The 14,249-nt window shown below is 38.5% G+C and overlaps 1 protein-coding gene across 2 annotated transcripts in view; it reads left to right on the top strand.

Moving 5' to 3' along the window:
* Nucleotides 1-14,249, top strand: part of rab40c (RAB40c, member RAS oncogene family) — an 88,710-nt gene that overhangs the window by 43,637 nt on the left and 30,824 nt on the right. For both annotated transcript variants that reach the window (XM_087998024.1, XM_043711126.2), the window contains exon 2: nucleotides 10,875-10,935. In XM_087998024.1, coding sequence (XP_087854150.1) covers nucleotides 10,875-10,935 — 61 coding nt within the window. The remainder of the gene's footprint in view (nucleotides 1-10,874; nucleotides 10,936-14,249) is intronic.

Here is a 14,249-nt window from a genome sequence, read left to right as displayed (position 1 = left end):
ACCAGACGCCGCCTTCACTATCCTATCTACCTGCGACTCCACTTTCAAAGAGCTATGAACCTGTCTCTTTGTTCAGCAACACTCCCTAGGACCTTACAATTAAGTGTATAAGTCCTGCTGTGATTGCTTTCCCAAAATGCAGCACCTCACATTTATCTGAATTAAACTCCATTTGCCACTTCTCAGCCTATTGGCCCATCTGGTCCAGATCCTGTTGAAATCTTAAATACACCAGTGTGCTGCTAAACTCACCATTTGCTTGTGCTATTTTCTGTTCTACTTCTGTCAAAATTTATCTGCTAAAATTGAAATTGTTTTATTTTTAATTCCAAGTTGATTCAAAAACATCTGGATGTTGATACTTGTGGCACTCTCCTAAAATGTTAACAGCACAGAATTTACATTTCTGTTAACAATTTGGTTAAGTTTGTGATCATCTAGATATAAGTTAAATACAGGTTTGCAAGGAGAAGAAAACAAAGCTGATTATTTACGCAGCTGGAGCATTTATGTGGCCATATGACAATATTGAAATATTCACTTTTTTATAGCTCTTTTGTGAAGCAATTTCAGTCTTAACTGGGCTTGTTTGTCTGTGTACGTTATTAAACAAAGTTCTCCAAATTTTCAAGATTGTGCAGTTGCTCTTTTATAAGAGCTTGGTCATTATTAACCACCATACAGAAATTGACTCCACATCTGTGAAACCACAATGATCTTTTTTGATAGGTGAGAATATATGTGCGTTTTGACCTATGCTGCCTGTAGTTGACATTTGATAAATGAGTGTGATCGTAATGAACGGTAGGTGACTGTTGAGGAGGCAAGAGTAATCCATATTCTGTCAGAATACAGCTGAGTTGTGTCACGTGGTATGAGTAACTGTAGAGATTTGTGTACAATGTAAGAAGAGTCCTTTTGGTTAATTTGACTTTCATCCTGGCGAGGACAAGAAAGTGCAGTTTCAAGATTTCCTTCATTCCTTTATGGATCTTGACCACCTTACAGCAGATGGAATAATCTTCCTTCCATTAAGAGCAGATTTACCACTGCCTTTGATTTTAGCCATGTGGAATATGTTGGTGATCTATTAATAATTATCAAATGGAAGTTAGGTTGAGTTTTTTTTAACCATTTGTAGGATGTGGGTGTCACTGGCTGGACCAGCATTTATTGCCTGTCCCTAGTTGACCTTGAGAAGATGGTAGTGATCTGCTGCAGTCCACATGCTGTAGCTTGACCCACCATGCCAGGCAATGAGGTTGCATAATGTGCTGGAGTACAATTTTGCAGCTGTTGATGGCCCATAGTGCATCATTGATGCCCAGTCTTGAACTGCTAGATCTGTTTGAAGTCTGTCCATTTAGCACCTGTGCCAGTTAGTATTCTTCATTCATTTTAGAACTGAAGATGTTTGTAGTTAACAGCCAAAGAAAAAGGCAGATCTGTGATTTAGATAATGGGCAGGAGTTATTTCCTAAAATGGATACTGATGTAAAGTAAAATGAAGTTAATAATGACATACAAAAAAAGCAAAAGGTGGTGGCAGGAGCCTGAAGTGGTCACAATTAAACATCAGAAGGGGAAGCTTTGCAAATCTTGTGAATTTTGGCCTGACCAAGAATGTGGCAGAGAGGATTTGGCTGGATTGATCTACCCACCTTTCTTCAAATTCTGGTAATTCTGGTATAGCTATCCTTCAGTGCAAAAACATGTCTGAGATAAAGGGAGCTCTGGGTAAGGTCTTAAGTCCTTCAACTTGATGTTAAGGCAATAAATTGCCTAATAGAAAGATGATATACTGTTCTTCAAATGTTAGAGTTTAATTAGTTCAGTATAGTAGACAGGACAGAAGGTTAAATTGGGATTGAGAATTGAGTTGAACAGTAATTTGAATAAATAAACGTGTTTGGTCTCCACAATTTGGAGAAGACCATATGATGAGTAGCAAATGCACTGTGCTAAGTTAGAAGTAAGTTGCTTTTCCGTGTGGAAGATGTATTTGGAGCCCTAAATGTTAAAAAGGAGGAAGATGAATGGGCAGATGTAGCATTGTTTGAACTTGCATGGAAAGATGTTTGCTAAACGAGAACTGTTGGAAGCGTAGACTATTATCGCAGAAGAGTTGGTCTGTTTGCAGTAATGGGAAGAAGATTCTACTAGTGTATGCTGAATTGGAGGTGGCACAAATAGCATATGAAAAAATGAAGTTTTTCTGTGTTTGATCTCTTAAAAAATTTCACTGCTTTTTTTTAAACCAAATTACTCCTCAGTTTTTTTTTCTTCTCATCCTCCATGCCCTGTTTGCTTGCATGAATTTCTCCCTGTTTCTTGATCTACTTAGTTCATATTTTGACATGGTTTCAGTATTCAGAGATGCAAGTAGCTCATCACCATCTCGAGGCACTTGTGGGTAGACTGTAAGTACTGGATTCTTTCTAGGATATTTTAAGAGCTCAATCTTGGTTGATTCTTCCTAAATTGTTTGGCACAGATATTTAGGATTTAAAGAAAGAAACTAATTGGTTTTACTGTAGTCATAGTAGAGGAAGTGGAATAAATCTATTAATTTTGTTGAAATCAGGATGCTTGTATATTAAAATTGTAGTCTGTCATAATTTGTTTTGTTTTTAACAGCACTATAATACAATAATTATTTTTTTGAATTTTTCTTTTTACTCTATACCTTTTCATTGGCTTTACTAGTTTATGCAAGGGAAATTGAAGTTAGTGCATTGTTGATCACTTCACTTCAAACAATAATAACTTCCATTGCTTTTGTAGGTAGTGGTCTGTGAAGATTCTTTATCTGATGGCTATTTGATATCCTGGACTTTTCCCAAAGTGAGGAAAATATTTAAATTTGTGGATAAATATATGTGGATAAAGCTTGGTTTTCAGAAATGTATGCAGACTATATATCAGAACATGGTCTAAATAAGTGAGTATATTTTCTTGAATGGTGAGGCTGGCATTGGCATGGAATTAGTCTAGATTAGAGTGGTGCTGGAAAAGCACAACAGGTCAGGCAGCATCAGAGGAGCAGGAAAATCGACGTTTCGGGCAAAAGCCCTTCATCAGGAATAGAGGCAAGGTGCCTGCAGAGTGGAGAGATAAATGAGGTGGGGGTGGGGAGAAAGTAGCATAGAGTACAATAGGTGAATGGGAGTGGGGATGGAGGTGATAGGTCAGAGAAGAGAGTGGGGGAATTAGCTTAGAATGTAAACTAAAATACTACACTAACAGCATAGAAATAGGCTATTCAGCCCAACAAGTCATACTAGTGTTTATGTTCTATTTGAATTTCCTCCCACCTTTTGATAAATAGTAGTTGTTTGACGTGAAGATTTTTTATAAGGAACAATACCCCAAGCTTTCATTACAAATCAAAAGTTCTATATTCTATCCATGAAAATTGAATTCAAACTTGTAAAAGAATATCAAATTACACCTGTTATTGTTTGCCTGATTTGGAGCCGGTCAACTAGTAGAGTTCTGTTAGCCAGTGTTTGTATATTTTAGAAACAAATGAGGATAAAATCCAGCTGCTTGCCAAACGTATCATTTTGTTTGGTCAAGAGTTAAGTGCAGGGATACAGTTATTATGCCATCTAATGTGCTGAGAGCTCCATGTTTGAGTTACTTGACTGTGGGCTTTCTTGAAATTGAAAACAGCAGCTGATAGCTAAAACGCTGAGCTCAATGTAAATAAGGAAAATTTGAGAGTATCTTATGAAATTTGTATGTAAACGACTCCTGAAAGCTAAACAGAAGACTGTGTATATTGTTAGAGAGGCTACTTGAACATACAATCTGATAGAATGATGAACTTTTTGGAGGAGGATTTAGGAAAGGAAGTTAATTGAATCCAGTGTTTTAATGCAACATGTTTATTAATTCTATGTACGTTGAGCAGTATTGGTCCAGATGAATTTGTGTGTAAACCAACTTTTAAATTGCTTACAGTAGATGGAATTGTAAGTATACGATGCATTGCTTTGTTCTCAATTGCATTCTCCCTATGGTATTGAATAATTCAAAGGATTAATAATTCAAGATTATTTCCTGCATATTTTTGGAATGTCGCAGTGGAGACTTTTTTTTTTAATGATCCACTTTTTGAAATGGAAAAAGAGGCTAAAGGGCCAGTAATCAAATCATTAAATCCCTGAAGTTCAAATTTATTTTGCTTGATCTCACTGCAATTGCCTGATGTTTGTAGGTTGCAAAAAAAAAGTACTAGGCTTTACTAGTGAGTCAATAATTACAAGACAAAATCCTTTTTTGGATAATTTATTCTTTTTTAGTTTTTCAAAATGTCTCCCCCTCTGCCGTCGCCCCCCGGATAAGCTGTAAGCTGTGTTTTAATAAATTTTAACAATGTGAATAATGCTATTTTTTAAAGAAAATCCACAAATTGGGTCAAACAATAAAGTCCACTTCAGGCTATGATGTGGTGAATGATGAGCAATCCTCCATTTATTTTCATCAACCAGTTTTTTTTTATACATTTACAATAAAATAGAGAAGTTTTCTGTAATGTTCAACTGGAGAAATTTAATTGTCAGAGATCTAATTCTGCTCTTTTCAATTTACGTTGAACTCACGATGCCAGGTGAGGTGCAAAGTGTTATGAAAATAGTAAAATCTGATTTGTTTAAGTAAAATTGATTTTGTAATATAATTAACTACAGCTTTTAGGTGAATCACTGCTGTCATAGGTGAAAGTTAGCCTGCAATTCTATACTAAGTTAACTATGGACAGAATATGAGCTTAAAAGACCTTTTTTCAATAAGTAGAGCAAAATTGTACAAAGAGTAGTATACTCCAGGGAATATGGCTGTTCAGGATTTCTCGTCGCTGTATAGACTTTTTGCTTTTTCTGAGGATATGGTGCCATTAGTAACTGCTTAAAAACAGATCATCATGCATTTGTGAAGAAAGCAACTTCCTCGTGATAAAGCTTTTTGGTTTATGAATGCAGTGCTTTTATTGATCCTAGCATGTGTAACAGGATGCAAAAGATAGCTACAGGCGCATCTCAAAAATAAGCAAATGCTATAATCCTGAAGTGTGCTTTATAAGAAACAGCTGGAAACATTTCAGTTATTCTGATTTTTGAGAATTGTTGTCAACAGTCTGCGTTTGAACTATATATTTACTGTTACTGCCAAATAGTTTTTGGCTTCAATATTTGACCTACACAATGCAAACTATTTTCCAATAAGCTAAAGCCGAAACCTATTGGATATTTTCAGTTGTTAGTGCCAACAGAAAATGTTACAAGTCCACTTGGCCATCTCACATAGTAGACAATGCAGATAAATGAATGATGCATTAATGTAGAGTGACCTTTTTCGATTGTCAAGTCAAGCTCGTTCTAAACCCCGTTTGCTATTACCTGTTGGCCTTTTCACATTTGCAGTCTGAACTCATTTATACAACAAAGCTTCTTTGGTTCTCCATTTTAGGTGCACAGTGAATTCTGAATTGATAGCAGTGAAGCCATTTCTGTGTCGAACAAAGTAGAATTGAAAGTATCCAGTGTCCTCCTTAGGATCAATAATGTAATTAGTGCCTAGAACTGACCTTCTAGGCATTGTGGTTGTTGTTAAGGACAAAGAAGCTGTAGGCTGGCTCATTTTTGCAAGGGGAAATGATTTTCATCTCCACTCTAGATCTTTCATAATTGGCGAAGCATAAGTTTCACTTTTTTCTCTTTATTTGAGGTAGAGCAAAAGCAATGCTTCTGTTAGAGGTCAGTGGCTTGCACCATAGTAAAATACTCTTTAGATATCAGACAATCATTAAAACAAAATTAGGCACATGTATCAAAGAACGTGTGCAGTAAAGCATGTTGAAATTTCTTGGTACGTTTTATCACAGATTTGAAAATTGTGTAACATGGTAATGTAATGGGCATGAGTCTATCCTTTTTGACACTAAAGGTTTTCTACATTAATTTGCAGACAAATCAGATGTTGCTCATAGCTATTTGGATATTTTACCAGGCCAGAGCTATTATACCTTGTGGAACGTGCAATCCTCCTCCTCATGGATCTCTATCTTTCAGACTACAAAGTATTATTAAGTTGAACCCATTCAAAGTTTAATTATTTTTAGTTAAGGGAATTTTCAGTGTGTGTGTGTGTGTGTGTGTTACGTTACAGTGGTCATGATCCCTGAGCCACTTCACATCCCACCCACAATGTGTCTCAGACACTGTGTGAACAGGTTAAAGAATCATAGAGATATACAGCATGGAAACAGATTCTTCGGTTCAATTTGTCCATGCCGGCCAGATATCCTAACCCAATTTAGTCCCATTTGGCCAATATCCCTCCAAACCTTTCCTATTCATGTACCCCTTTCCTATTCAGGTACCTATCCACATGCTTTTTAAATGTTGTATTCGTACCAGTCTCCACCATTTTCTCTGGCAGCTCATTCCATACACGCACCACCATCTATGTGAAAAAGTTGCCCCTTGGGTCCCTTTTAAATCTTCCCCTCTCATCCTAACCTATGCCCTCTAGTTTTGGACTTCCCCCAATCCAGGGAAAAGACCTTGTCTATTTACCCTATCTATGCCCCTCATGATTTTATAACCCTGAATGTCACCCCTCAGTCTCTGATGCTGCAGGGAAAATAGCCCCACCCTATTCAGCCTCTCCCTGGAGCTCAAACCTCCAACCCTGGCAACATTCTCGTAAATCTTTTCTGAACCTTTTCAAATTTCACAACATCCTCCCTATAGGAGGGAGACCATATTCTATGTAAAAATAACTTCAGAATATATTTTTGCACTTTGATCTGAAGCTCAAACATCATGTATGTTAACTGCTTAAATATAGCACTATATTTAAGAACAATGAGCAAAATGTCTGCTTTTCTCCTTTTTTATGCAAAGTTTTTTTTACTTATATGGGTGTAGGCAAGTGACTTGTGTTGATCAAGTACTTTGTGGTTGAGGAAAGTGATATTTGTGCTGTTCCATTTCTGGAAGCGTGAGTTGATTGCGGTGAGGTTATCTGGGATGTTGGTGAACAGTAGGGCTAATAGTCTTGTCTTGTATCCTTAATTAATCCAACAATTACAATGGTTAAGAAATCAGCAGTTTAGCATTCAATCATGCGCAAGTAAATAGTTTACTTTAAACAGTTTTGCTTAAGGCACAGTATGCACACACATACCTATGCGTAGAACAGCCTTCTGACTGCAGTTCAAATTGCCAATTGCAGATGCTGCCTATTTCAACCCCATTCTAGTTGTATATTCTTATTTTGGAATGATTTCCATATGAGTTTTCTTGTTTTGGTGCTGTTGATAAATTGTTGCTGCATATTCATTCGCAGTGTGCCAGACTAGTTTGTTTCAAAGCTTTCATCACCACCTGCGTTTTTGTCTGATTTCTATGCAGTGCACAACATGTTGCCGGTTGATGATATCTGACTTGCAATAACTGGCTGAGATGCACAGCTGTATGCATCTGGTTGAACAAGTGTGAAGTCAACCAGATTGTCATCTCCAGATGAAATTGAAAATCGCACGACACCAAGTTATAGTCCAACGGGTTGGACTGTAACACAATGTCATACACAGTCATAAAACGTCTCTACTTTTTTTCCATTTGCTGAATCACTTGCTGTACTTGCACAGTAGCTGAACTAGAGTTCTGCAATCTCCTTTTAAATAATATATTGACTTATTATTCATCCTGCAAAGTGAAGTTTACATTCTCCCATATTTATACTTGTCTGCCAACCATCAGTTTAATTTGTAAACTGATTATAATTATCCTTCACGCAACTTAATTGCCAGTCGGTTTCAATTCAAAGGTCATAGAAGTATGAATAACTGTCAATTTTTTTGACCATCAAGGGAAAATTGGCATTGCCTGCCAGTTATTTTGAGGTTAACTGAAGAGGAATGCAAACTATCCAGCAATTTAGGGCACTTCTTGCTATAAGTTGTAGAATTTTGTTTACACTCTGATAACTACACACTTAATTCTAACTTGTTAGAATATTCTGGGTCTTTTGTTAACTGTCACGTTGAAAGAATTGTGCTTCATGAGAGGATACATATTTGTTTTGAACATACATATGAGGAACAGGGGTAGGCTACTTCGTCTTTCAAGTCTTAGATCATGGTTGGTCTGATTTTAACCTCAATTCTACATTTCTGCATATCCATAGTAATCTTTCATCTCCTTGGTAATTAAGAATCTGTCTATCTTTGCCTTTTAAAAATATTTAAAGATTGTGCATCTGCTACCCTTTTTTTTAAAGGAATAAAATTCCAAAGATACAACTGTTGAGAGTTCAAACAGGCACCCCTTATTTTTAAACCATGAGCCCTCGTTCTATATTTTCCCACAAGAAGAAATTCCTTTCAACATCCACCTGATCAAGTCACCTCATTCATAGTCATAACACGGAAACAGACCCTTGGGTCCAACTCATCCATGCTGACCAGATATCCTAAATTAATCTAGTCCCATTTGCCAGCAATTAGCCCACATCCCTCTAAACTCTTCCTATTCATATACCCATCCAGATGCCTTTTTAAATGGTGTAATTGCCCCTAATGATTTTATAAACCTCTATAAGGTCACCCCTCAACCTCTGACGCTCCAGGAAAAACAGCCCCAGCCTGTTCAGTCTCTCCCTATAGCTCAAATTCTCCAATCCTGGCAACATCCTTGTAAATCTTTGAACCCTTTCAAGTTTCACACCTTCCTTCTGATAGGGAGACCAGAATTGCCCACAGTATTGCAAAAGTGGCTTAACTAATGTCCTGTACAACATGACCTCCCAACTTCTATACTCCATGCTCTGACCAATAAAAGAAAGCATATCAAACGCCGCTTTCACTATTCTATCTACCTATGACTTTACTTACAAAGAACTATGAACCTGCACTCCAAGGTCTCTTTTGTTCAGCAATACTCCCCAGGACCTTACCATTAAATATCTAAGTCATGGCCTGATTTGCCTTTCCAAATGCAGCACCTCATATTTTAAATTAACTCCATCTGCCACTCCTTGGCCCATCTGATCAAGATGCTGTTGTACTCTGAGGTAACCTTTTTTCGCTGTCAACTACACCTACAATCTTGGTGTCATCTGCGAACTGCTCGTGAACTATGTTCACATCCAAATCATTTATATAAATGACGGAACGCAGTGGACTCAGCACCAATCCTTGTGGCACAGCGCTGGTCACAGGCTTCCAGTCTGAAAAGCAACCTCCACCACCACCCTCTGACTTCTACCGCAGAGCCAGTTCTGGATCCAAATGGCTAGTTCTCCCTGTATTTCATGTGATGTAACCTTGCTGACCAGTCTACCAAGAGGAACCTTGGCAAATGCCTTACCGAAATCCATATAGATCACATCCACCGCTGTACCCTCATCAATCCTCTTTGTTACTACTTCAAAAAACTCAATCAAGTTATTGAGGCATGATTTTGTACGCACAAAGGAATGTTGACTATCCCTAATCAGTCCCTGCCTATCCAAATAATGTAAATCTGTCCCTCAGGATTCACTCCAACATCTTGCCCACCACCGATGTCAGACTCCCTGACTTTTCCTTACTGCCGTTGTTAAATAATGGCACCAGTTAGCCAACCTCCAGTCTTCCGGCCCCTCACCTGTGACTATCAGTGATCCAAACTTCTCTGCGAAGGGTCCAGCAATCGCTTCCTTAGCTTCCCACAGAGTTCTAGGGTACACCTGATCAGGACCTGGGGATTCATCCACCTTTCTGCTTTTTAAGGCATCCAGCACTTCCTCCTGTGTAATATGGATATTTTTCAAGGTGTCACCATCTATTTCCCCACATTCTGTATCTTCCATATCCTTCCCTACAGTAAACACTGGTGCAAAATACTTGTTTAGTATCTTCCCCTATCTCCTGCAGTTCCACACATTAGGCTGACTTGCTGATCTTTGAAGGGTCCTATTCTCTCCCTAGTTACCCTTTTGTCCTTAATGTATTTATAACAACCCTTTGGATTCTCCTTAACCCATTTGCCAAAGCTATCTCACGTTACCATTTTCTTGCCCTCCTGATTTCCCTTTTAAGTATACTCCTACTCTTATAAGGGTTCACTCAATCTCTGCTTTTTGTACCTGACGCATGCTATTATTCCTCATTTTTGCTGTGTTTGCATGCCAATGTTATCTGTTATATCACAAACTTTTACTTTGCTATAACCTTTGCCATGACACCTTATCAGATGCCTCTGGAAATCTATATGCGATATAACCTCTGGTTCCCCTTTTATCTACAGTGCAATTTACTTCAGAGCTCCAATGAATTAAACTAAACTAAAACTTGAGAAGCTGCTGGACTAGCTATTGTTTTTGCAGTACTCCTGGTTCAACCAGTCCAAGCAGATTTTCCTGGTCTGCGTGCTTGCATGAATTATACAATTTTAAAGGGGAATCCTTCAATGAAGTAACTTACTTTCAGAAACTAGGAAAAATATTTACATTAATAAAAGCAAAATACTGTGAATGCTAGAAATTTGAAATAAAAACAGGATTTTATTAAAGAAACTCTGGTCTGACAGCATCCATGGAGAGAGAAACAGTTAATAAGCATGACTTTAGCTTCTGGAAGTTGATGGCGCGTGTGGACCTCTAAGGCCCCAACAGAATGAGAAGTTGGAGGCAATGTTGCTTTAACCTTGACTTATTTTAACCTTCTGATAGGGATGGCATAGCTAACTGGCCTGACCAAAATTCAAAACATTTTCAGATTTTTGAAACATATTTTGTGTTTGCAATTCAATGTGAAGAAATTGCACAATGCTGAAGTCCAATAACACACAAGGTACAATTGTTTGTTTTTTCTTTTGCAGGAATTGACTACAAGACCACTACAATCCTGCTGGATGGCAGGCGTGTAAAGCTAGAGCTCTGGTAAAATTAAATATTTTGTTTTTGTATTTTGATATTATTTATTATGGATGTACTTCCAGAATGTTGATGAAAGGTTGCTCAGTCTATCTACTGTCTTACAACAAGTATTAGCCACATTATATTCATTGCTTGATTAATTTATCCCTTCCTAAAATTCACCTTCCTCACAGGGTTGTATTTTCTGAGTCCTAAACTATTTTCCAATGTGTCTATCATTATTCGTAATCCATATTTTCTGTTAAGTACCTCTCCCAGTCCACACCAGCCAGTCTTTTTTCAAGCTTAGTACAGTTGTTTCCAACCCAAGCTGTTAACACTCAAATTGAATGCTACATTGTACCATGTTGTGGTCACTGTCTCCTCAGAGATCTTTTACTCTGAGGGCATGAATTAAACCTGCCTCAGTATACATTCAGATCTAAAACTGCCTAATCCCTGGTTTGATCCACAGCTTTTTGTTCTAGGGAGCTGTCCCAAATACTACTTATCAAGTCTTCCTTTGGTTACCTCTGACTGTTTGATTTTTCCCAAAAAGATTAAGGTCACCCATGATTAATATGCAACTTTTAAAATATGCTCTCATTATCTCCCGATTGTTCTGTCCGACAGTATTGTTAGATAGGTATTCTGCAAATACTTTTCCAGTGTCATCTTTCCCTTGTAATTTCTTACCACTGGCTGTATGGATTCCACATCATCCAATGCAAGATAATTGCTTATCATGCTTGTGCTATCAAAACTATTCTTTTTCTGTCTGTCCTTTCACAGACCCTGGAATATTTATTTCCCAGCTTTAATCCTTTGTAACCATGATTCCAAAATGGCTATAAGATTACACCCATTAACATTTATTTGTGATGTTAAATCATTTAATTTTGTGACAAAAATGCTACATGAATTTAAGCAAAGAACCAATAATTTAGCCTTTATTTCACATTTCTCTCCCTTCGACCCTGTTTGGTGTTTTTAATGTTCATTTACTACATCTTTGCATGTCCCACTTTATTTTTTATCCAATCTCCAATCTGTGTGTTTGTCTCCTCCCACCCACCCGCCACTAATTACATTGTCCCCTGCCAGTACTGTGTTCCTGTTTTCTCCCCAATTGGCCTATTTAGTTCAGTCATTCTCCATGCAGTTCCCCCTCTCATGCACACAGCTTGCAAGAACATTGCAACTCTTGGACAATTGGAAGGGCCAAGGGGTCAGTTGCACACTGCATCCAGAGTCCCCATACTGCCTAGCAGTCACAGATTCCTGTCCCTGATCACAGACTAAATTTGAATTACTTAATCTTAGGGGGGGGAGGGAGCAAACTGTCAGGTAGCTTTCCCATTTCTGATGTGGTCTAATGTCAGCAGCTAGGACTCCAGCTCGTCCACTTCTGGCCTCCATATGAACGTTTCTTTGAATTGCCACATCATAATTGAGTTGTTTTGGCAAGTGCTCATTCTGGTTATGTATTGCCCATCTTATTTGAGCTCTCTAATAGTGTGGATGCTAGGCATTTGCCAAGAATGAATATTAAAAGGAAATTCTTTCAAGGGATGAGGGCAATTAAGAGTTAATTAAGAAAGTAGTTGAGAATCCACCACATTGCTGTGGGTCTGGGCTCTCATGTAGTCCAGACAAGTAAGGATAGCAGTTCCCTTCTCTGAAGGAAATGAGTGAACCAGATGGGCTTTTTCCAACAATCGCCAATGCTTTCATAGTCATTGTCAGACTCCTCGCTTCCAGGTCTTTATTGAATTTAAATTCCTCATCTGTGGTGGGATTTGAGCCTAGGTTCCCAGATCATTACTTGGATCACTGGATTAACAGTCTATAATATACTAGGCACTTGTATATTATAGACTTGCACATGTGGGAACCTTGGGATTGATTTCCCAGGGTATTGCAGTCCCCTCAGCCTGCTTGTCATTTGCATGATAGCCTGCAGTAGAGGCTGTGGGGGAAACAGGGCTTTGAGAAGCCTTTGGCCAAGGGATAATGGGAAGTAGTGTCTTTGGTGGGGGAAGGTTCCCCTCCAGTGTTTCTCCGGTAAGTAACCCTTCCCATCACCAACCTATGTAGGGAAATCTGCCAAAGAGGAAGCTTGGCATGCTGAAATTCTGAGGGCTTCAAGTTGGGAATCAAAAGCTGGTAAAATTGCAATGAGGGGTAAACAGTGAGCAAGATGGTTGAATAAAGAAAGGATGCCAGTTATTATCTTACCCCACCCCCCTCCAATCCAGAAGCTTAACAATTTGGGGTATTCCCTCTGAAACTACAACCAATTGGAGAACCTTTCATGAGCTAGATGTACCAAATTGGGGCCATTGATTTATAGGTTGAAACTGAAGTCAATGAAGCAGAGCTGTGGTAGTGAGATTAAAATCAGAGCAGCAGAAATTAGAATTTCAAACGTGTGTGTGCGCGTGCACCGAGACGTGTGTTTCTGGACAGGAGTTTGAACTAAGACTGTTTGAGCTGAGGAACAAGAACACAATGATGTCCCACAAAGACTGTACTGGCTCAGATATCAGGGCAGAGGCAACTGTTTGCTCAACTAATTCCTAAGCTGGAGGAGGTAGAGCTACAAACTATTTATTTTGGGTGAGACACCGCAATAAATGTGGTCAGTAAAACACGGTATGTTATTACTACAGAGTATCGTTTTGGGGAAAGCACACCAGATCTACTCCCTCTTGACAGAGGAAGGCGCCACTGATCACGAGGCTTGGGAATGTAATGTACTTCCAAGTTTGAATGGTGAATTGTTTGGAGGGGAACCTCAATGGTAGTGTTCTAATTCATTTTCTGCCCTTGTCCTCCTAAATAATACTGATGGTGGAATTCAAAGCTGCTGTGTAAGTCCAAATCCACGACTTGCATATAGAAGGGCAAGAGCAGCAGGTATATGGAAACTCACCACCTGCAGTTCTCCAAGTCATTCATCATCCTGACTTGGAAATATATTGCCGTCCCTTCGCTGTCACTAGGTCAAAATCCTGGAATTGACTCCCTAAGAGCATTGAGTCTACCTACCACACATGGACTGCAATGGTTCAAAATTACAACTCACCACCACCCTTCTCAAGAGTAACCAGGAAAGGCAGTAAACGTTGATCAGCCAATGACATTCACATCCCACCATGAATAAAACAAAATGTTTTAAAAACACTCTATCATGAAGGGACCCCCTAAAGGTCATTTTAATTTGACTTGTGTCTAAATACATTGCTGTTCATGGAGTAAGAAGCAAACATTTGTTTTTCAGCAGTTTTTAATTTATTTTAGCTGACTTCAGATCCAACTTAAAATGTAGTTTTTCA

The sequence above is a fragment of the Chiloscyllium plagiosum genome, unplaced genomic scaffold (genome assembly GCF_037043375.1).
Source record: "Chiloscyllium plagiosum isolate Xiang-an unplaced genomic scaffold, Cpla_swu_hap1 HiC_scaffold_20, whole genome shotgun sequence".
Taxonomy (NCBI): domain Eukaryota; kingdom Metazoa; phylum Chordata; class Chondrichthyes; order Orectolobiformes; family Hemiscylliidae; genus Chiloscyllium; species Chiloscyllium plagiosum.
This window is presented reverse-complemented; position numbering and strand designations above follow the sequence as displayed.